Raw genomic sequence first — 24,325 nt, 5'->3', positions numbered from 1 at the left:
TTTGGTCTGTAAATACTGAAACATCACAGCAACTAGTGTCTGAAATACTTCTGATCAACACACTGAATCAGCACCTCTGAACTCTCTGAGCTTTTCTTTGTATTTCTCCATACAACATACTACAGCAGTAACAATTATTATATTATATTATATTATATTATATATACATACATACATACATACATACATACATACATACATACTACAGCAGTAATAGCTCATTAAAAATTAGCTGCAGACACAGCTGGAGTGCACAGTGCATACTGGACATCGCTGTTTACAGGACGTTATCGTTCTCAGTGTGGACGGCCCTTAACTGTCAGTCATGTGGAAACCATGTTGGCTTTACAAACTCTATTTACAACCAGTGAGAGATCAGGTTGGTACTAAATAACATGAGAACCTTTCTCTGACAGGAGGAGACTCTCCTTCCTACAAACCACACAGAGACACTGAACCAGACCAACTAGACCAGAACCCAAACCCAGCACACAGAGGTCCAGTGAATGTGGTGTTGAAGGTGTGGAGGTGGATCAGTGTGTCAGAGGAGACTCTGTAGAAGGACAGAGTGCCAGCAGGACAGTCCACATACACTCCTACTCTGTTAGAGACGGAGGAGGAGGAGGAGATGACTGTTCCTCCATTATCATGCCAGGCACAGTAACCATCATCAGAGCACTCCAGACTCCAGGACTGATCATTCCTTCCAAACCTGCAGTCATAACTGTCTCCTTTCCTGTTGATTCCTCTGTAACTCACTGATATATCAACCTTTCCTTCCCACTCGACCTCCCAGTAACAGCGACCAGTCAGAACATTTATACACAGCAGCTGAGGCCAGTCATCAAATCTGTCTGGATGATCAGGATATGACTGATCCTCCTTCACATATGTCATCTTCCTGTTGTTGTCAGACAGTTTGAGTTTTTTGTTAACTGTGTTTGGATCCAGTGTGAGTTCACAGGCATCTGATGAAGAGAACGAGACACAATACAGCTGCAGTTATTGATGATGACATCATCTTCATCCTCAGCAGGATGTGAATGAGTGATGTCACAGTTTGATGAATGAAATGATAAATACACTTACACTTCCTCAGACCTGGTGTCAACCATCGGACTCCAGCAGGCTGCAGGCTGAAAGGAGGAGGGGGGGGGGGGGGGGTCAGAGCAGCACGTTCTCTTTCAGCATGCTAACATGGACGTTACATGGCTCTAGTCTACTGTTTTATTATTCTCTTCTAATGTGGGGTTGGGCTTTCATACACTTTGATCCAATCTGAATCCACTATCCCAATCCTTCTGAAACCCTGATTGAATCTAATCAGGTTTAACTTTCAACATTTACAGGAAACTTCAGTTAGAAAGAAGAAAAAGTCAAAGATTCAGTTGAGATCTGTGATCAGCTCTGACAGAGAAAATGTTTCCAGCTCTTCCTCCTCTATCACACATTGTCTGTCCATACCTGAGAGTGTCCAGTCTCCAGTGTGGATCCTTCAGTCCAGCAGACAGGATCCTCTCTCCTGAGTCTCCTGGATGATTGTAGCTCAGGTCCAGCTCTCTCAGATGGGAGGGGTTGTCCCGCAGAGCTGAGGCCAGAGAAGCACAGCCTTCCTCTGTGAGCAGACATCCTGACAGGCTGCAAACACACAAAACAACACACATGTCACACAGTGTGAGAGTACTGCTGTGTGCAGTCACATACAACAACAAACTGTCTCCAAACTAACTCACTTAAACTTTTTTGTACATCCTAAAATCAAACACATGTTCATAAAAAGGAAAATTGAAGCATGAAATCAAAAAAGTGATTTTCAGCCCAGAGGTAAAATATCAAAAATGTTATGTTTAGAATAATTAACCCATCACATTTCATGAACATCCAAGCAACTTTATCCTAACATGTCCCTGTTTTTGGGGTTGCTATAGAGCCTAATGACCATTACTACAGAACTTTGCATCTGTCACCAGTTCTGATGTGGGTGCAAAGTTTACAAGTTTTCAAGCATCCAAATCCACTCCAAAAAGCAATGGTTTAAGGGAATAATAATAATCTTAACAAGAATAATAGGTTCCCCACAGTTTAAGTGTCAGTTATATGTTGGCCCCATTGCACTTTCATGCCAGGGCTCAAATAAAACATAAGCATGGAAAGTAATTATTTGCTGCTGCTGTTGAGTAAAAACTGGTATAATGCGTATTCTCTAATACCATTCAAATTTGAAATATTCATTTATTGAACAGGTTGATGAATCCTGACCTGAGCGTTTCCAGTGTACAGTGTGGACTCTCCAGTCCAGCAAACAGCTGCTTCACCCCTGAATCCTGCAGGTTGTTGTTACTCAGGTCCAGATCTCTCAGACTAGAGGACTGGGAGCTGAGAACTGAGGACAGAGCTGCACAGCTTCTCTCTGAGAGGTCACAGCCACTCAGTCTGAGCAAATAAAAGGAAAAGAAAATAGAGGTAAGTTATTATTTTTTGTTGAAAAGAAAGCAGAATATTTAAGTGATGAATAAATCCAACTATCTGAGTACTTACAGAGCTTTGTTGGAGGCTTTGACCACTGGCAGCAGCCTCAGAAGAGCGTCCTCTGAAGCAGAGTATTTCTTCAGGTCAAACACGTCCAGATCTTTTTCTGATGACAGTAAGATGAAGACCAGAGCTGACCACTGAGCAGGAGACAGTTTATCTGTGGAGAGACTTCCTGATCTCAGGTACTGTTGGATCTCCTCCACTAGAGAACGATCATTCAGTTCATTCAGACAGTGGAACAGATTGATGCTTCTCTCTGCAGACACATTCTCATTGATCTTCTTCTTGATGTACTCCACTGTTTTCTGATTGGTCTGTGAGCTACTTCCTGTCTGTGTCAGCAGACCTCGTAGGAGAGTCTGATTAGTCTGCAGTGAAAGACCCAGGAGGAAGCGGAGGAACAAGTCCAGGTGTCCATTTGGACTCTTCAAGGCCTCGTCCACGGCACTCTGGTAGAAATGCGTCTCTGCAGATTCTTGTTTAGTTTCAGACTTCTGGGATGTTGTTTGTTCTTCTGCCAGCAGATTGACTCCAGACTTGATGAATGTCAGATGGACATGAAGAGCAGCCAGAAACTCCTGAAGGCTCAGATGGACGAAGCAGAACACCTTGTCCTGGTACAGCCCTCTCTCCTCTTTAAAGACCTGTGTGAACACTCCTGAGCACACTGAGGCTGCTCTGATATCGAGGCCACACTCTGTCAGGTCTGATTCATAGAAGATCAGGTTGCCTTTCTGCAGCTGCTCAAAAGCCAGTTTTCCCAGAGACTCAATCATCTTCCTGTTCTCTGGACTCCAGTGTGGATCTGTCTCAGCTCCTCCATCATACTTGATGTTCTTCAGTTTAGCCTGAACCACCAGGAAGTGGACGTACATCTCAGTCAGGGTCTTGGGCAGCTCTCCTCCCTCTCTGCTTTTCAACACAACCTCCAGAACTGTAGCAGTGATCCAGCAGAAGACTGGGATGTGGCACATGATGTGGAGGCTTCGTGATGTCTCGATGTGGGAGATGATGGTGCTGGCCTGTTTCTCATCTCTGAATCTCTTCCTGAAGTACTCCTCCTTCTGTGGGTCAGTGAACCCTCTGACCTCTGTCACCATGTCAACACACTCAGGAGGGATCTGATTGGCTGCTGCAGGTCGTGTGGTTATCCAGAGGCGAGCAGAGGGAAGCAGTTTCCCCCTGATGAGGTTTGTCAGCAGCACATCCACTGAGGTGGACTCTGTAACATCAGTCAGGATCTCAGTGTTGTGGAAGTCCAGAGGAAGTCGACACTCATCCAGACCGTCAAAGATGAACACAACCTGGAACTCTTCAAACCTGCAGATTCCTGCTTCTTTGGTTTCAGTAAAGAAGTGATGAACAAGTTCCACCAAGCTGTACTTTTTCTCTTTCAGCACATTCAGCTCTCTGAAAGTGAATGGAAATGTGAAGTGTATGTCCTGGTTGGCTTTGTCTTCAGCCCAGTCCAGAGTGAACTTCTGTGTTAAGACTGTTTTCCCAATGCCAGCCACTCCCTTTGTCATCACTGTTCTGATTGGTTCATCTCTTCCAGGTGAGCCTTTAAAGATGTCTTCTTGTCTGATTGTTGTTTCTGGTCTGTCTGGTTTCCTGGATGCTGCTTCAATCTGTCTGACCTCATGTTCATCATTGACCTCTGCAGTCCCTCCCTCTGTGATGTAGAGCGGTGTGTAGATCTCATTCAGAAGGGTTGGGTTTCCTGCTTTAGCGATCCCCTCAAACAGACACTGGAACTTCTTCTGCAGGTTAGACTTGAGTTTAGACTGACAACCTGTAGGACTTCCTACATGAACACACAAAAATAATATAATTGATTAATTACCAAAGAAAACATCACAGCTTCATTCCAATAAAACACACCTCCTCCATCTCTTTATAGAAATCCTCTTACTGCTCTGCAGACAGTCAGCCAGCTCCTCCTGCTTCATTCTCTTCAGGAAGTGCAGTGTGATCTTCAGAAATGCCTCTCTGCTGCTCCTCCTCTGCTCTTCCTCCTCACCGTCCAATACTTCCTCATCCTCACTCTGACTCTCTAAGCATTTTGGGTAATCTGGACTCAGAAGCTTCTGCATCTTCTTCAGCTCGTTCTTCACAAAAGTGACGATGTTCTCCTCCAGCAGCTGGAACAGAATAATATATGAATGACACAATCAAACTAACATCATGAAGCAAACATCAGATCCATGTTGGACACACTGACAATCCACTGGTCTACAAAGTGCAGCATGGAGAGGATTGTGAACACAATAGATGTAAAAGTAGTTGTTGTACATGTACAGACCATAAATATGGAGTCCAGCTGTGTTTGATGCTGCTGGGCAGACTGACCACTGGGAACCTCTGAGCTCTCCTGGTCCACTCTGTGGAGGAATCATGAAGAATGAGCTCACATTATGTTTGTCCACACAGAGACAAACACAAGCTAAAGGTCCATCAAGTGATATTTGGATGTGAACAGAGAATCAGGTGACTCCCTGTAATGGTGAAGCTTTACTAGTCCTGCTGATCCCACTGAGAATCAACAGCTCAGTCTGTTTGTAGCTTTCAGCTCAGAGTCACTTTGGTTTAGTCCCAACAGCTCTCACCAACCCTCCATGAAACTCTCCCTCCCTTACTGTACACTGCTGAAGGCAGCTAGAGACCGTGTGTACTGGGCAACTCCCAGTACAACCAGTACCCTGATCCTCACTTACTCTGTCTGTGAACAATGTTGATCATTGAAGCCTAACGGTGGCTCTATCGACCTGTTGGTCTTCATAGACACACAGCTGGGTTCAGGTTGGTCCAGCTTCCTCCTGATAGAAACACAAGATACATTCTGCTCAGCACCCAGAACACACTGACACTAAATCTGTCAGTGATTTAATTCACCTACTGTACACAACACAGTAGTATCCAGGTAGTTTTATATGAATTCACTGTTAACCTTAAACATGATTAACTGTATGAATAGAGCAACATCGATTAGCTAAAACAAGAAAAGTGAATAACATTGATAATCTTGTTAAAATGGTACCTGTTAAAGAGCAAGATTTATTAAGCAACAAGTGAACAGTCAGTTCTTGATGTTGATTTGAAGCAGGAAAGGATAATTATCTTGATAAAATGGTACGTTTCTGTCATCATCTACAACGGCAATGACTAGATGACTTGGTCAAAGCAACTCCAAAATGTCAGGTCTTGTGGGGCCTTCCCAGTATACAGGGGTTAGTACCTACCAAAAGTGGTGCAAGAAAAGCATAACCAATGAACCTGTGGCAGGGTCATGGGCGTCCATGGTAACAGTATTCCCTAACAGCAGTAGCCTCTTTCAGCAGGATAATGTTCCCTGCTGCACTGCAAACATTGTTCAGGAATGGTTTGAGGAACATGACGAAGAGTTCGAGGGGTGAAGTTGATGATCAAAGATGCACAAACCGTAAAGTGTCAGCTCATAGTAAAAGAGTGTTGGGGTTCTTATTCTCTAAGGCAGAGTATACACTGTGTGATTTTGGGCTGTCCCAGACAAAAGATGACCAACATGAATGAAATATCACCTCTCAGCCAATCATGCAAACTGGTCATGGCTTCAGCTCTCTTGTCATTCTGTTTTCATTATTCAAGATAACTTCATCCAGATTATTAATCATTCCTCAAACTTCCTCAAAGAAATAAATGATCTGGATGAGAGTTAACAGGATTATTTAGCCTGATGGCAGCATGTTAGCATGTGAGCGTGGATTAGTTAAACCACATGTGAAAAACAAGATCCTGATCTTCACTTACTCTGTCTGTGAAGAACATTGATTTTTGAAGGCTAATGGTGGATGCATCGATTCATCGCTCTTCAAGGACACACAGCTGGGTTCAGGTTCAGGTTCAGGTTCAGGTCCAGGTCCAGGTCCAGCAGAGTCTGGTCTGTGCTGCTTCCTTGTTCTTCTACACAACACACACAGAGCTTTGAGTGTGAATAATGATTGTGGAGAACAGTGATTGACAGTTAGAGATCCTCATCTCACCTCTGAGCTTTGGTCTGGGTTTCATGTTCCTCACACCGAGAGCGTTTAGAGGGAGGGACTCCCTCCTCTCTGTCCTCACTCTGATCCATGCTGCTGAAGTCACATCCACATCAGTCACACACACTTTCTACCTTCATCTGGAGAGGAAACACAGATCAACCTTTACATCATTTCTCCTGTCACATCCTAAATATCAGCTGCTCCTCCTGTGATTGGCTGTTATTTTCTGTTATATATCAGTGTGAATGCAGCCAGACAGCAGTGTGAGGCAGAGAAAGCTGCCATCAGCTGCTGTACTTCTACTATAAGTCCACTAGATGGCATCATGAAGCTGCAGTGAAGTGAAGAGCAGCACACATGATGCATGGAGGAGGATTTACATTCACTGACTCACACTGACTGAATCTGAGAGGAAGCTTCACTCATTCATTCATTATCAGGGATTCTAACACTGCAGGCAAGACATATCTGATAAGTCACAATAAATATCATCTGACATATTTCATATTAAAAAGTGTATTTAACCACCTGCTATGAATAATAAACATGAAGTAGAATTCAGTGCCTGTTGTGTTGGATTGCAATAGATTATTGTTCCTAATAAAGTGCTCAGTGAGTGACTTTTATGTAGTTTCATCAATAACAGTGAGTGTTACTCTATATGCTCACTTTTATAATGATGATCATTTGATTGATGGATCTGTTTTTATTGATGCTGTGATGTTATACTGAAGACACTGATGTCTGAGGCTAACTTCACACTTTATCATATTTTATAGACGGATCATTTCTTTTAACATTTCAAATCTGAATCATAGCTGAAAATGTAGTAAAAAGTCAAATGTCTCCTCTCTCTGTAATGTAGTCGTATGAAGTAACAGGAAAAGGAAGCACAAGCATTGCAGATTGTACTTTAATACAGTACTGTAGTGAATGTACTATAAGTTATAAAAGCAGATGGATCCTTTCAAAAAACTTTTCAAACTAAATGAGTGAGTCTCAATAAAGAGCTTCAACACATTTGATGACACATTTCCATCAAGAAGCGACACTAGTTCATGTTGGAGGAGTGTCAATAAGATGAGTGCTGTCTTTGTGAATACTACAGTATTTATTGAATCAAAGAAGTGAAGCCCCTCACCCCCCCTGCTGGCTCCACATCAGTCCTGTAGTATCAATAGAAACAGTCTATATTCAGCTGTAGACCTCCAGCGGCTGTCCGGCCGAGCGGAGCCGCATTTAGTGCATCAGACAGCGGGGAGAGCAGCGGCTCATGTCCGCCTCCTCCGCAGGCTGATAGCCGTCAGCCAGCAGTAAGTAGAGGGACACAATAATAACAACACTGACCAACTACTGACCATCACTCAGCTGCTCCTCCACACTCACTCCTAAAACACTACATGGCGTTTGAGTTCATTTTTAACAACCAAGCTGCAGATTTCTGCTGTTTGTGAGGAGCTAAGCTAACAACAGCTAACACTAACAACACGAACAAACATTCAAGTGTAAAAACACAGAAACTGTCGGTTACATTACCTTCAGACGGAGACAACTATCTGCAGCACGATGTCAGAGGAAGTGAAAGTAAAACAGTTACATCCCAAATGTCCTAAATTGCATCATGACTCATCAAAGTTTCCTCACTTGTGTTTTCCCATCAAGAAAAGAAGAAATGTATTTTTAGAGACGTGAGACATGACTCCACCTGAAGCTGATCAGCTGATCAGTGGTTCAAACAGCTGTATATACAGGAATAAACAGCTGCTCACAGGTCATCAATACAGGATAACATATTTTTTAAAAGATGGTTTAATGATTCTGCATCAGATTTACAAAATGAACTTCAGGTTAAATAATTCATCACATGGACTGAATCTGTTAATTGATTTAAAAAGCACTTGTGTTGCAGCTAAAGCTCCCTCAACACCAGTAGAATATAAATATTTCCAATAAAGTCTTTCTCCCAGCTGTCTGACAGGTAGCTCCTTGGTTTCTATAAATCTGTAACATCAACTCCAAACAAACTCAGAGCAGATCATTGTAACCCACTAAAAAAGCTCTTAATCAGAATCTCAAGTCTTTGCCCAATCTGCAGTAACTATTTGAAACCAGCCAAGAAATGAACCACGCAGAACACAAGATAAAAAGTTAGTTTAAAGATTTTTCTTAACAAAATCTATCCCAAAATATGTTAGAAGGAGTAAGCTGTCCGAGTATTTCAGGAGTGTGTATTTATTCTCTGCGCAGTATTTAAGGGTTCTCGTCAATGTGAAGGTCTCTCACTGAGTCCATGTCGTTTCGCTTTGCTTTTTTCTCAGCTGGGTTTTACAATGTGGTCATTTCTTGTTTTATATTTCCAGAGTTCAGCAACTAAGAGGACTGAATGTGTAGTAATGTTGAAGCTGCTATAAATTAAATCATTAGATTAGGATGATGCTGCAGTGTTGTAATAATGAGGAACAATAATGAGTTAAAAATAAAAACTCTTTATTTAAAGACAGACAGCAAAATGTATGTATGTATTCACACACTCAGAGTAATGTTTAAATATAATATCACAAACTAATATTGATGTGATCACTCTGGTACTTTGATAATCCATCATTTATTTACATATCTGAAACATTCATCTATTAATCATCAACATTAGTTCATCAGATTCATTACCAGCTGAATAATCAAACTAACGGCAACCAAGTAAAAACAATGCCAAAGAAAATAATCTACATAAAAATAACTTAAAACAACAATACTGTAGATTCAAAGTGAGGGTTTGATGGAGTGTGAGATTGACAGGTGGATGGGTGCAGCGTCAGGAGGATGGGTGCGGCATCAGGTGGATGGGTGCTGCATCAGGCGGATAGGTGCTGCATCAGGTGGATGGGTGCTGCATCAGGTGGATGGGTGCAGCTGAGCCTGAAGGTGAAGCTCTCAGTTCAGCAGTCAGTCTACTGGTGAGCATAGGTGAGGACCTATGCTCACCAGCTTTGGGTAATGACCCAAACAATGAGATGCTGGATCCAAGCAGAGAGTGCTCTGAGCCAGCTGAGGTGGTTTGGGCTCCTGGTCAGGATCCTCCTGGACGCCCCCCTTTAGAGGAGTTCCAGGTACGTCCAACTGAGAGGAGACCCAGAACACCACTGGAGGGATTACATATCTCTGCTGGTCGGGGAACGGCTTGGGATCCTCCAGGAGGAGCTGATGAGTGTTGCTGGGGAGAAGGAGGTCTGGGTTTCACTGCTTGGCCTGATGCCACCGCGACCCGACACGGATAAGAGGCAAAATATGGAAGGTTTACTGTGAACTTTCTATACTGTAAGCAGCGGAGTGGAGAGTGAACAGTAGCAGTGAGCAGTAACCAACGAGGCAGGCTGACCAACACACACTATAGCATTACACAACTCTGAGGTGAAGAACATAACTTGGTGCTCAGTCTGTTGGACAGTGATTATTCTCACTGAGCCAACGGTGCAGCAGAGAGGCTGCTCTCCACTGCTAGATGTAATGTTAACGGTAATAACAACAAAACATCTGCCTCCCTCTCATGTTGTTCTCATACAGGCTGGAGACTGCAAGATGCTTTCAAATTAATAAATTAATGCAGTAAACTTTTGGCTGCAGACCATTTATCTTATATACCATGTATGTTTCATACAAGAAGTCTGATAAACAGTGGAGATCAGACAGTTGGGTTGTCACTGAAAATATATGTAGGACAACTTTTTCCACACAAAGAATTGATCAGGAATCGATAAAGAATTGGACCAATGAGCAGAATCGATGATGGAATTGATATCAATAAAATCAATTCTCATCCCTAATCAGGTTGTTACTAACATGAGAAAGATTCTTTGACAGGAGGAGACTCCGTCCTACAGTGGACACAGAGAAGCTGAGGAATCAGGATGGATTAACCTTAACCCAAATCCAGCACACAGAGGCTCAGTGAATGTGGTGTTGAAGGTGTAGAGGTGGATCAGTGTGTCAGAGGAGACTCTGTAGAAGGACAGAGTGCCAGCAGGACAGTCCACATACACTCCTACTCTGTTAGAGACAGAGGAGGAGGAGGAGGGAGACGGGATGGATGTTTCTTTGTTATCATGCCAGATAGAGTGAAAAAAATCTGAGCACTTCAGACACCAGGACTGGTCATTCTTTCCAAAGCGGTACTCAGCACTCCCCCCTTTCCTGTTGATTCCTCTGTAACTCACTGATATATAAACTCCTCCTTTCCACTCGACCTCCCAGTAACAGCGACCAGTCAGATCATTTCTACACAGGACCTGATTCAAGTCATCAAATCTATCTGGATGATCAGGATATGGCTGGTCCTCTAATGCACATGTCACCTTCCTGTTGTCATCAGACAGTTTGAGGTTTTTGTTCACTGTGTTTGGATCCAGTGTGAGTTCACAGGCATCTGATGGAGAGAACGAGACACAATACAGCTGCAGTTATTGATGATGTCATCATCTTCATCGTCAGTAGGATGTGAATGAGTGATGTCACAATTTGATGAATGAAATGAAAAGCACACTTACACTTCCTCAGACCTGGTGTCAACCATCGGACTCCAGCAGGCTGCAGGCTGAAAGGAGGAGGGGGGTCAGAGCAGCACGTTCTCTTTCAGCATGCTAACATGGACATTACATGGCTCTAGTCTACTGTTTTATTATTCTCTTCTAATGTGGGGTTGGGCTTTCATACACTTTGATCCAATCTGAATCCACTATCCCAATCCTTCTGAAACCCTGATTGAATCTAATCAGGTTTAACTTTCAACATTTACAGGAAACTTCAGTTAGAAAGAAGAAAAAGTCAAAGATTCAGTTGAGATCTGTGATCAGCTCTGACAGAGAAAATGTTTCCAGCTCTTCCTCCTCTATCACACATTGTCTGTCCATACCTGAGAGTGTCCAGTCTCCAGTGTGGATCCTCCAGTCCAGCAGACAGGATCTTCTCTCCTGAGTCTCCTGGATGATTGTAGCTCAGGTCCAGCTCTCTCAGATGGGAGGGGTTGCACCGCAGAGCTGAGGCCAGAGAAGCACAGCCTTCCTCTGTGATCAGACATCCTGACAGGCTGCAAACACACAAAACAACACACATGTCACACAGTGTGAGAGTACTGCTGTAGTATTGTATTCAATGAGTACAAGTAATTATCTGCTGTTGCGGTTTAGTTAGCACTAACTAAGTAACTAAGAAAGAGGTTTCATAAAACTAACCACCAGACAGACTAGTCTGCTTTAGCCTGAAACTGGTGCTGGAGGAACTCTGTGAATACTTGGCTGTGAAGGTGCAATGTTTTAGACACATTTAGAAGCAATCTGTTCACTCATCTGTGGTATTAAATAATTCACCAACCAAAACAAAAGAAATTCAGTAAAAACTGGTTTGACAAATCATATCCGCCAAGACGATTCTACACAGGTTTAAAGTGTATCTTCTAACAGGAGCGCTGCCAGGGATTTTGGGCCGCATGAAAAGAAATCGCATTGGGCCCCATCACCAGGCACAAGCAATGCCAACCATGCAACCTGGTTTGGGGGCAGGACTGAAGAATAAACTCTATTTTTTAATGAGTACAGTGTAAATGAAATATTATTTTAATGTCTATTAATGATAAACAATGTCATGTTCGTAAAAAAAAATAATGTGTTCTAAAAATATCTTTGTGCCCCTGTCAGTCATGGTCCCTTAGTTCTGGTCTTCTAATATCATTCCGATATTAAATATTCATCTGTTGAACAGGTTGATGAATCCTGACCTGAGCGTTTCCAGTGTACAGTGTGGACTCTCCAGTCCATCATAAAGCTGCTTCACTCCTGAATCCTGCAGGTTGTTGTTACTCAGGTCCAGATCTCTCAGACTAGAGGACTGGGAGCTGAGAACTGAGGACAGAGCTGCACAGCTTCTCTCTGAGAGGTCACAGCCACTCAGTCTGAGCAAATAAAAGGAAAAGAAAATACAGGAAAGTTATTATTTTTTGTTGAAAAGAAAGCAGAATATTTAAGTGATGAATAAATGCAACTATCTGAGTACTTACAGAGCTTTGTTGGAGGCTTTGATCACTGGCAGCAGCTTCAGAAGAGCCTTCTCTGAAGCAGAGTATTTCTTCAGGTCAAACACATCCAGATCTTTTTCTGATGACAGTAAGATGAAGACCAGAGCTGACCACTGAGCAGGAGATAGTTTATCTGTGGAGAGACTTCCTGATCTCAGGGACTGTTGGATCTCCTCCACTAGAGAACGATCATTCAGTTCATTCAGACAGTGGAACAGATTGATGCTTCTCTCTGCAGACACATTCTCATTGATCTTCTTCTTGATGTACTCGACTGTTTCCTGATTGGTCTGTGAGCTACTTCCTGTCTGTGTCATCAGACCTCGTAGGAGAGTCTGATTGGTCTGCAGTGAAAGACCCAGGAGGAAGCGGAGGAACAAGTCCAGGTGTCCATTTGGACTCTTCAAGGCCTCGTCCACGGCACTCTGGTAGAGATGCGTCTCTGCAGATTCTTGTTTAGTTTCAGACTTCTGGGATGTTGTTTGTTCTTCTTCCAGCAGATTGACTCCAGACTTGATGAATGTCAGATGGACATGAAGAGCAGCCAGAAACTCCTGAACACTCAGATGGACGAAGCAGAACACCTTGTCCTGGTACAGCCCTCTCTCCTCTTTAAAGACCTGTGTGAACACTCCTGAGCACACTGAGGCTGCTCTGATATCGATGCCACACTCTGTCAGGTCTGATTCATAGAAGATCAGGTTGCCTTTCTGCAGCTGCTCAAAAGCCAGTTTTCCCAGAGACTCAATCATCTTCCTGTTCTCTGGACTCCAGTGTGGATCTGTCTCAGCTCCTCCATCATACTTGAAGTTCTTCAGTTTAGCCTGAACCACCAGGAAGTGGATGTACATCTCAGTCAGGGTCTTGGGCAGCTCTCCTCCCTCTCTGCTTTTCAACACATTCTCCAGAACTGTAGCAGTGATCCAGCAGAAGACTGGGATGTGGCACATGATGTGGAGGCTTCGTGATGTCTTGATGTGGGAGATGATGTTTCTGGCCTGCTGCTTATCTTTGAAACTCTTCTTGAAGTACTTCTTCTTCTGTGGGTCAGTGAACCCTCTGACCTCTGTCACCATGCTGACACACTCAGGAGGGATCTGATTGGCTGCTGCAGGTCGTGTGGTTATCCAGAGGCGAGCAGAGGGAAGCAGTTTCCCCCTGATGAGGTTTGTCAGCAGCACATCCACTGAGGTGGACTCTGTAACATCAGTCAGGATCTCAGTGTTGTGGAAGTCCAGAGGAAGTCGACACTCATCCAGACCGTCAAAGATGAACACAACCTGGAACTCTTCAAACCTGCAGATTCCTGCTTCTTTGGTTTCAGTAAAGAAGTGATGAACAAGTTCCACCAAGCTGTACTTTTTCTCTTTCACCACATTCAGCTCTCTGAAAGTGAATGGAAATGTGAAGTCTATGTCCTGGTTGGCTTTGTCTTCAGCCCAGTCCAGAGTGAACTTCTGTGTTAAGACTGTTTTCCCAATGCCAGCCACTCCCTTTGTCATCACTGTTCTGACTGGTTCATCTCTTCCAGGTGAGGCTTTAAAGATGTCTTCATGTCTGATTGTTGTTTCTGGTCTGTCTGGTTTCCTGGTTGCTGTTTCAATCTGTCTGACCTCATGTTCATCATTGACCTCTGCAGTCCCTCCCTCTGTGATGTAGAGCGGCGTGTAGATCTCATTCAGAAGGGTTGGGTTTCCTGCTTTAGCGATCCCATTAAATACACACTCAAACTTCTTCTGCAGATTATTCTTGAATTTACGTCCAACTGGAATGGTTTCTGAAAGACCACATATCAATAAATATTGATAATTAATAAAGAAAATATGCCAATTTGAAGAATACATACAGTATATGACCATATTTTCCTCCATCTCTTAAGACATCAGTAAATGTCTCATTTGTCCATCATGTTAAATCTGTTAAAATCCTCTTACTGCTCAGCAGACAGTCAGCCAGCTCCTCCTGCTTAATTCTCCTCAGGAAGTGCAGTGTGATCTTCAGAAATGCCTCTCTGCTCTTCCTCCTCTGCTCTTCCTCCTCACCGTCCAACACCTCCTCATCCTCACTCTGACTCTCTAAGCATTTTGGGTAATCTGGACTCAGAAGCTTCTGCATCTTCTTCAGCTCGTTCTTCACAAAAGTGACGATGTTCTCCTCCAGCAGCTGGAACAGAATAATATATGAATGACACAATCAAACTAACATCATGAAGCAAACATCAGATCCATGTTGGACACACTGACAATCCACTGGTCTACAAAGTGCAGCATGGAGATGATTGTGAACACAATAGATGTAAAAGTAGTTGTTGTACATGTACAGACCATAAATATGGAGTCCAGGTGTGTTTGATGCTGCTGGGCAGACTGACCAGTGGGAACCTCTGAGCTCTCCTGGTCCACTCTGTGGAGGAATCATGAAGAATGAGCTCACATTATGTCTGTCCACACAGAGACAAGCACAAGCTAAAGGTCCATCAAGTGATATTTGGATGTGAACAGAGACACCAGGACTGGTACAGAATCAGATGACTCCCTGTAGTGGTGAAGCTTTACTAGTCCTGCTGATCCCACTGAGAATCAACAGCTCAGTCTGTTTGTAGCTTTCAGCTCAGAGTCACTTTGGTTTAGTCCCAACAATGATTCATCTGGCACCATTGGTGGATATAATAGCAATATAATAGATGATAGTTATAGTTATAGTCTCTGTTAACTGGACACCATGAAATCTGGCTGAGGAAAAAACACTATCAATAGAAAAAAAGACAATATGCTTACTGCAGCACATCAACCTCACACCATCCCAGCATGTCTAGCTCCAACCAACCCTTCATGAAGCTCTCCCTCCCTCACTGCACACTACTTGAAGGCAGCTACAGCCAGTGTGTGGTTTTACCATACTGGTTGTACTGTACTGTGTGAGTGTGAACGCTGCTCAGAGAAGTTTATCTGAGCTAGTAAAGGTTTAAAAACAGGAGACTTGATAAAAGTCTGACGAAAATACATCATTTTGTTTTTATCAGATTGAAATCCTCACCTGTGATCATCACAGTGGCGTCCATCTTTGAAGTTAAAAGGATGATCCTTCGACTGATCACTCTTCATAGACACACAGCTGGGTTCAGGTTGGTCCAGCTTCCTCAGTTTCATCAGTTTCCTGATAGAAACACAAGATACATTCTGTTATACGTATATCAGTGTGAATGCAGCCAGACATCAGTGTGAGGCTGAGAAAGCTGCCATCAGCTGCTGTACTTCTATCAGTCCACTAGATGTCGCCATGAAGCTGCAGTGAAGTGAAGAGCAGCACACATGATGCACAAGAAGGGAAAGGTAACATTATGGCTGATGCACTTTCCTCCTGTTTTTGGTTATAAGAGGAAGTTAGGCATACATGATGGATGGAGGAGGGTTTACATTCACTGACTCACACTGACTGAATATGAGAGGAAGCTTCACTTTTTATTCATATTCAGCGCATTTAAAACTGATGCGGAATAGTAGGAAAAAAAAGTATTTGTAGAAATAAAACAGAAAACAACCACATAAATGACAGATACTTAATAGTGAATAGTGAGTGCTGTGGTGTGGGGGTGGGGGCGGGGGGGCACTAGAGTGCCTGTTGCCCACGGAGACAAAGAAGTCTTAATCTGGTGTGAGTAAAGGTTTAAAAACAGGAGACTTGATAAAAGTCTGACGAAAACACATCATTTTGTTTTTATCAGATTGAAATCCTCACCTGTGATCATCACAGTGGCGTCCATCTTTAAAGTTAAAAGGATGATCCTTAGAGTGATTGCTCTTCATAGACACACAGCTGGGTTCAGGTTGGTCCAGCTTCCTCCTGATAGAAACACAAGGTACATTCTGCTCAGCACCCAGAACACACTGACACTAAATCTACTGTACACAACACAGTAGTATCCAGGTAGTTTCATATGAATTCACTGTTAAACTTAAACATGATTAACTGTATGAGTAGAGCTGTATTCAGTGCAGTATGCAGAACCTGGAGGGGTGAAGCTGACACTCAGAGACATGAACTCCTTAAATCTCAGCTGGTGGTAAATGAGTGCTGAGTTCTTATTGTCTAAGGCTTCTGCTTGATCTACTGTCTTGGACTGCACCTCATTTTGATTTAGCTTTGGACAAAAGCATCTGCCAAATGAACAAAAGTAAAATATTTGGAATGCTTTTTATCAAATACACTCTGTACAATTATGGATAATTCTCCATTTTCTGCAGGCGTTTCTTTTGAAAATCCTTCCAGTCCAGCAAGGCAGCTAGAGCCAGTGTGTGGTTGTATCAGACTGGTTGTGAAGAGGCACATTTTTAGCAGCTTCCTTGATTCACTAATTGGTGATACATATGAAACTTATGATATACATAATGAAAGCTTCAAACTGCAGCTGCGGTGCTGACGCTGGGGACAAGCAGTCCTCTACACCCACCGACAACAACATGAGAACAAAATCATCTCAAAGGAAATTCACAACCAAAGACTCTCTGAGGGAAGTGTGTCAAACGTTTCTTTGCAGAACTTCAAGAAAAAAGACCAAAGTTCTGAGTTCTGTGTCTTAATTATTAATTATATCAGAAATATCAATAAATGATCAAAATCTCAATCAATTCAAGTGACAACTATTTATCCTGATTTACATTTTAACTCATATCATCCTGATTTTAATACTGAGAACAACTTACTTTAGACCAGATGATGGACTTTGGTTAAAATTAATAACATCCTTCTTTGACCGGTCACTCTTGATGGACACACAGCTGGATCCAGGTCCAGGCTCAGGTCCAGGTTCAGGTCCAGGTCCAGGTCCAGGTCCAGGTCCAGGTCCAGGTCCAGGTCCAGGTCCAGGTCCAGGCTCAGGTCCAGGTTCAGGTCCATTTTCAGGTTCAGGTCCAGGTTTAGGTCCAGTAGAGCCTGATCTGCGTTGCTTTTTTACGCTTCAACACAACACACACAGAGCTTTGAGTGTGAATAATGATGGTGGAGAACAGTGATGGACAGTTAGAGATCCTCATGTCACCTCTGAGCTTTGGTCTGGCTGTCATGTTCCTCAGGGGTTAAATAAGGATTTGATATGTAGGAGGGCTCTGAGGTTTCAAGGTGGCCATGGGTGCATGTGTGTATGTGTGTGTGTGTGTGTGTGTGTGTGTGTGTGTGTGTGTGTGTGTGCATATACTATGAAATGTGACTGACATCATTTGACAAACTGTAAATGAAATATATCAAGGTGAGACAAGCCACTGCTCTGAACACTAAAGCTCTGAGCTGCTCTACTCCTCTCTCATCACCTTCACTGTTCTCCTCAACTGTACATTTAAATCAGGATAACCGACAAAGGAAAAGGAGACTGTTAATATTAAGCAGAAACACTGATGACATGACATGATGATTGAAAATATGTAAAGTAAATTAAAACTATCTTGGCCATTCAGTTTGGTACTTTTAAATCAGTAAACAGATGTTTCAGACACAATTACACCTACTCCAAGGTACACAGAGAGGGGAAATAGTCTAAAATCTCCAGCAGCACTTGTTGTATATAGAACAGCTTCATTAGACCATGTTTCAGCTTGTGGCCTTCATCGGGGCCTTCATGAAACCCAGTGCTATAATATTAATTTGTTTACCTCATGAACATATCACAAAAGATACAAATGGCATCATCATATGTTCCTACTCAAGCTAGATCAGCAGTGATGTTTGACGTACCTTTTATAGTAGTCTGGAAGCTTCCTTTTTTTTGCTTCACTCATTTCTGCATAACGTCAGTCTCTGAAATGTCAAAAAAAAAAAAATGTCAAGGAAGTACATGTATGTGGAGTGGGTCCATATTACAAGTGTGCTGCCTCAATCAAGTAATCAGTCAATATCTCCTCTTGCTGTGCACTGAAGACCTCGCCCACACTATCACACTTAATTATTACTTAGTTTATTATTGCACTGTACACACTGGCAGCGTTCTTGAACCATTTCTTGCAGTACCTGCTCAGCGAGTAGTCTTTGGTTATTGACTTCACTGACTTTCCTTCTTCCTTCTGATGCAGCCTTAAGTACATACAGACACACGCCTGTTTGTCTTCCTCTCCATTGTCTGGGTATGTAGTAAGATAAATAAACATCTATTCTGGGGATGGTTGTAAGTAACACTTCCTTAAAAGGTATTGCAACCATCCCCACTACCAGGATATGTGGTAACACAACCTCTGGTACATTCTCTGCATGTTGTAAGTAACACTTCCTTAAGAGGTGTTGCATTGATCCCCATCTGTCAGCCACTGTTTAAATAGCTGTAGCAACATAGTGGTTTGAAATGAGCACAGATAAAATGCCTCATATTTTACCCAGAAGAACCTGCTCCAACACATATAATACAAGTTACATAATTCAAAACTTCAAAATAAAATATAGACTTGGTACAACCAACTACTTTCTTACCTGAACATTTGTATGTTTGCTGTAAAATCTACACACACAAACACACAGTTGTGCAAATGTACATGCAAGGTCAGGTAGAGAGAGGTTATAATTGAAATTAATCATGTCATGTCATGTCTCCCCTGTTATCTATAGTAACAGCTCTATATTCAGCTGTAGACCTCCAGCGGCTGTCCGGCCGAGCGGAGCCGCATTTAGTGCACCAGACAGCGGGGAGAGAAGCTGCTCATATCCGCCTCCTAAACCACAAAATGGTGGAGACATTTAAATGGCGTTTGTCTCTCCGTCAGTCAATGAATACAGTTCATACAGTTCTGTATTGAGGATGACTCCGTTAACTAGCGCTGGAGATCAGATTAATAAGCAGTTGTGAACAGATTCTAGTGTAAATAAACTAAACAGCCAGAAGTAGAACATTTAAAAATGACTTCATTACCTTCAGCAGGATGTAGAGATGTGTCTGCGCCACTCTGAAAACGAAACTAAACTTACACAAACATCCGGGTGGGATCTGCCCCTCCTCAGTGTTTCCATGGAGATAAATTAAAACACCTGACGTCATTTCAAAGTGTTGTTTTTTTTATGAACGGCTCCATCTATTACTTCTAATAATACAAACACTTTCAAAGAGGAGCACTTATTGATTATTGATCAGCACTGTTACTGTATTAAATGTGTTTTGTTCTTTATTGATTGGAGTTTGGCGCCATCTGGCGGTGAGAAGATGAACTGCATGCCGTAAATGAACACTGGCTTCTTTACACTTTTACTGCATTATTTTATTTTAGTACTAATGTGTGTCACAAAGCAGGTGTGTGTTTTATAGATTCATGAGCAACATTTAACATGAGACGCTGATCTGAGGTCAGAACTCATCCAGGAGTCGATGAAGCAAATCGATCCGATCAGAAACTGCCTTCGTCTTTTTTCCTCTGAACTTTATTTAAATGTTTGATAAATGAAAAGCAAAGACAGTCAAGCTGCTTAACCAATGATTAGACAGTCGGTGTGTTTGTGTCCTGCAGTAACTGTAGATTTTACTGTATTTATGAAATGATGTTAAATTAAAGATAAAAAAAAACCTTCAAACAGCCACAAAATCTGCTGTTTCATCATCCAGCTGTTGTTTCTGCTCACATGGCGCCACCTGGTGGACAGGAGCAGAGCTGCTGAGTGTTAAACTGCTTGAGGTTTTTAAAATCAATATTTCATCATTTTGTTTGTCTGTGCTGTTTTATACATTTTATTTTTTAATACAATTATTTATTTAATTTGACCTCTGAAGGAAACTACAGCTGCATCACACAATATGAAGATAAGTGAATAAAACTGAAATGATTCATAAATGTGATGATTTTAAAACTGAATATTATTAAAATGAGCATAAATATCAAACGTTGATAGAATATAATTTTAATATCAGACATTTTTACACATTTTGTTTTCTCAGAAAACACAAAAGCAACATTTTAACAGACAGAAAGCAGCTTTCATTTGTTACTCAGACAGACGTTTGTTTGTTTCCTGAAAATGTGAAAACTTTTCATCAATGGAGGAAAATAAATATTCAGATACTGACGACTCTGATGTTTCCCAGCTGCTCCTGAACGCAGCCTTTTCAGATGTGTTTTAAATTGAAGTTTGACAAGAAGAGAATTTTAATCAGCTGTCAGAGTTTCCTCTCTCTGACGTCATCACAATAAAAGTGAGAAATCTACTAAATAAAACAGTGATGTTTGTCTTGTTTCTCCTCTGTAGCTTTAAACAAGCGTCTCTGTGCTAAATAATCAGTTTTAAAGCAGCAGTTTGTGGTTTTGCAGAGAAGGCGGGTCAGGACTGAGCCAGCTCCAGTTTGTTCTCCGATGACGACGGAGCCTCGATGATTTCTCCAGACATGAACAAGTCCTGAAACATGAACCGAAAAACAACATGACACAAGTACATAGTGAGCAGCTCTGACCTGTTTTACACTCACACATCACACACAACAAGTTCTATGAGTTTTCCTGATTTCTGCTTTTAATAGACGGAGTCATGAGTGACATTACAACATTAGATGAATAAAACAAGACGTCTTGATGTCAAAAACAACCAAACTTCATTCAAAAAGGTTTCAATTTGTTTTGTCTTAACGTTTTCTGGAAGTCGTCTTAGTAAATAGTTTGACTGTTTAGACGACAGAAACCACAGGAATAAGTCACATGTAGTTTGGTTTGTTTAACACCTTGAGTGTAAAGTTGGGTTTTAAACTCTGCTCCAGACTTCAGAAAACAAGTGAATCTGTGTGTTGGTACAGCAGGTTTTAAGCTCCGTGCACAAACCTGATCGTAGATGACTTTAACGATGAGCGAGCAGCTCGGACACGTCGCCACGTCCTCTCCATTCTCCAGCTCCTCCTGTCAAACACAAACACACACTTTCACTTACTGGCTTCTACACATTTAGTCACTGAGTCTTAACATGAAACAACAACAAATAGTCAAATATAGAAATTATATGATTAAAGAGTAATACTTATTATCACCCACTAAATATAAAAAACTATACTTATTATTATACAGAGATGATGGAGGGAGATCTATGAGCTGAATTCACCAACAGTAAAGCTCTTCAAACATTTCTTAATACATTTAAATGACATGAGTGTTAAAGTTTGGTGGAAGTCAATGTGTGTTTAAACATGATGAAGCAGAGTACTTCACCTGTCTGCTTTAATAAAACCCAAAGAACCAAACTCCATTCAGAAATGTAGGTATTTTATGTGCACGTCTGACTGTCCTCTGATAACTCACTGTGACACAACTTTAGTTTAAAACCTATCATCTATCAATACAAGTGATTGATCAATCTTTGCTGAATTAATCAGAAGCCCTCAGTGATTAGTGTCAGCCAATCAGTTTTCTGGTGTCTGTAAACAAACCTCTGATGAGTAGAAGTTAAACTGAGCAGATATTTCTCTGATGTTCGGTGTGAAGAGTATTTACTGTTAAACAACAAACTCGTCCTGATGTCTTCGACTGATTTAGTTAAACATCACATCAAACCTTTCATGTATTAATAGAAATGAAGAATAAATCCCCAGCAGGTGACAGTGAGCAGATCTTTACCTTAGTGATGGCGAACCTGTCTCCGCAGGGACACGGGAAGTAAAACGTCTCCGTGTCTTCGTCAAACTCAAAGTCCTCGATCTCCACTTCGTCGTGAAACACCGACATTTCATCCGAAACCTGGACGAAATGTGTCCGAAAACAAGTTGTCAACAGTCCCACACGCGCGTTTAGGCCTGCTGATGTCTGCAGGGTTACAAAACAGCGCTAGAGACGCACCATGCTGCCACCTATGGTGTCGGAGTGTGAAACAGCAGGACTTCTTCTTCTTCTCTTTGTTGTAGTTGTTGTTTAACGGTGGTTGGCATCCAGCTTTTGGTGCATTACCGCCACCATCTGCTCTGGAGTGTGAACCAGAAACTCAATAATATATCTTGAGTGTTTGAATGAAACGATTTTAAGATTTCTGGAATTGAAAACGCATCTGAACATATCAACACCTTCTTTCCATCTCCATTGTGTAAACTGCTAAATCATCTTCTGTTGATTTCAATGTGTTTTTCCGGAACAGCCACCCCAACTCCTGTCACTCCTGCCCATACAGTCTATGCTCCTGCCTCAGGTTTTTTTAGTACCATCTGTGTAGATCTTTATAAAATCACTGTATTCTTTTGTCACATGATCATGAAAAGCATTTACCAGGTCAACATGTTCAACATTATTCAACTTATCTTATTCCTTCATTTACCTCAACTCGATTCCTGACACTGACACTTTAGCATTTTGAAATAATCAATAACCTTAGTGTCACTATTCCAGATTTATCCTTCTCCCTGTTGAATTAATTGAGATTCTGATTTGCCCAAACTAATCTCTAAAACACCATTATCAGTACGGTTTAATACATGTTTAGAAGTGTATCTACAACCTCATTTACCTTTATTCCATCATGAGCTGGATTCCAACAGAGGTGAACATTTATTCCTTGCTGTTGTAGATTCAATAAGCTCATATTAATCTCCATGAAAAGATCATACAGTTCGTCCTGATTTTATACTTTTATTGCAGCTGCAGAGTCTGAACATATCACTGCTTTAATAGGTTTAACCTGCTCTTCCCACTGAAGACTGATTATTATTGCTGTCAGTTCTGCTGTGTTGATAAGGTTTGAAATTCTCTTAACAATTAATTTCTCAAACTCTGGAATATATGTACCTACACCTACATGTCCATTACTTGAAAGTTTTGATTCGTCTTTAAAAATGGTAATTATAATAACTCTTCTTTTATATTTTTGAACTATAGCTCGCAGCCATGACTTCGCTCCTTCTTCTTCTCTCATTTTGGCGGATTGCAACACCAATTTAATGTGTGTACCACCATCTACTGCACCAGTATTCTGAAATAAATAAATACATGAATAAAATTATTGATACTACAATCTATTAAATAATCTGGTATTTATTAGGAAATCTGTTTTCATTGATTTGTTCCTAAAATCCCTTCCTTTTTATATGTGAAACAGAAATAACCTCTATTATGAATCTCTACAAAATCCATATGCTATACAGTTGTAAAGCCACCTGGTGGATGAATAGCGGTACTGCAGGTTCCTCAGCAAAGAAAAACTCTTTCAAGCTGGAGAGGGAACACATGAGCGATGCTGCAATTCATCTTTCAGTTTAATTTTTTTTAATGTTTTTATGTTTTTGCAGGAGTCAGCATTTTGACTGTTGACTGTGTGTTGCTGATTTTTGTACCAGAGTAAAGAAACCAGTGAGAGCATGTCCAATGTGGCCACAGACACTTAGGAAGTCCACATCAGTAAACCACCTATCACACATGCATACTTGTTAATTAACTTTACCCAAATAGAAACATGGTCTTATTTTATTTATCATCCTTTTTTTATTGGACATAACAGGTGATACAGCAGTTCCATTTATTTCTGCCTGAGTAACACAAACATACAAATGATCAACTTTACTTGGTAAAAAGACAAAAACAGCAAATAAGAAACATGTGAAAAGATTAGAAACAGATGAATGATGGTGTAAATGAGCTTTTTATTGTGGACATTTAGTAAGGCGCTAAACTGTCAGCTGTTTGTCCTCTAATATTCTGTTCACATACAGCCAGAGCTGCAACTATTAGTCCATTCATTGATTATCCATCAACACTAAATCAGCACTTCATCATCATTTTAGTCC

The 24,325-nt window shown here is 41.6% G+C and overlaps 2 protein-coding genes across 2 annotated transcripts in view; both read right to left on the bottom strand.

Annotated features, from left to right (window-relative positions):
- Positions 1-221: 221 nt before the first annotated feature.
- The window catches only part of LOC128354576 (uncharacterized), a 36,144-nt gene continuing 12,040 nt past the window's right edge, over positions 222-24,325 (bottom strand). Inside the window, exons 10-22 of the mRNA XM_053314794.1 lie at positions 22,176-22,295; positions 21,390-21,464; positions 20,906-20,973; positions 16,354-16,458; positions 15,652-15,771; positions 14,940-15,018; positions 14,550-14,778; positions 12,598-14,392; positions 12,319-12,492; positions 2,260-2,433; positions 1,465-1,638; positions 1,090-1,136; positions 222-968 (exon numbers count right to left, since the gene is read on the bottom strand). Coding sequence (XP_053170769.1) covers positions 433-968; positions 1,090-1,136; positions 1,465-1,638; positions 2,260-2,433; positions 12,319-12,492; positions 12,598-14,392; positions 14,550-14,778; positions 14,940-15,018; positions 15,652-15,771; positions 16,354-16,458; positions 20,906-20,973; positions 21,390-21,464; positions 22,176-22,295 — 3,696 coding nt within the window. The 3' untranslated portion in view covers positions 222-432. The remainder of the gene's footprint in view (positions 969-1,089; positions 1,137-1,464; positions 1,639-2,259; positions 2,434-12,318; positions 12,493-12,597; positions 14,393-14,549; positions 14,779-14,939; positions 15,019-15,651; positions 15,772-16,353; positions 16,459-20,905; positions 20,974-21,389; positions 21,465-22,175; positions 22,296-24,325) is intronic.
- Positions 20,475-22,360, bottom strand: dph3 (diphthamide biosynthesis 3). The gene is made up of 3 exons (XM_053314534.1): positions 22,176-22,360; positions 21,390-21,464; positions 20,475-20,973 (listed from the first exon to the last, which is right to left on the bottom strand). The coding sequence occupies exons 1-3, from the start codon at positions 22,281-22,283 to the stop codon at positions 20,899-20,901; spliced, it is 258 nt and encodes an 85-aa protein (XP_053170509.1). The 5' UTR covers positions 22,284-22,360; the 3' UTR covers positions 20,475-20,898.

The sequence above is a fragment of the Scomber japonicus genome, chromosome 24 (genome assembly GCF_027409825.1).
Source record: "Scomber japonicus isolate fScoJap1 chromosome 24, fScoJap1.pri, whole genome shotgun sequence".
Lineage (NCBI taxonomy): Eukaryota > Metazoa > Chordata > Actinopteri > Scombriformes > Scombridae > Scomber > Scomber japonicus.
Note: the sequence above shows the minus strand (reverse complement) of the source record. Positions and strands in the feature narration are given on the sequence as shown.

Excerpts from the sequence above, each read along its gene's own strand:
- dph3 (XM_053314534.1), bottom strand. The coding sequence starts at position 22,283 with ATGTCGGTGTTTCACGACGAAGTGGAGATCGAGGACTTTGAGTTTGAC. Across the intron at positions 21,465-22,175 it reads ACAGGTTCGCCATCACTAAG|GAGGAGCTGGAGAATGGAGA; the intron begins GTAAAGATCTGC and ends TGTGTTTGACAG. Across the intron at positions 20,974-21,389 it reads TTAAAGTCATCTACGATCAG|GACTTGTTCATGTCTGGAGA; the intron begins GTTTGTGCACGG and ends TTCATGTTTCAG.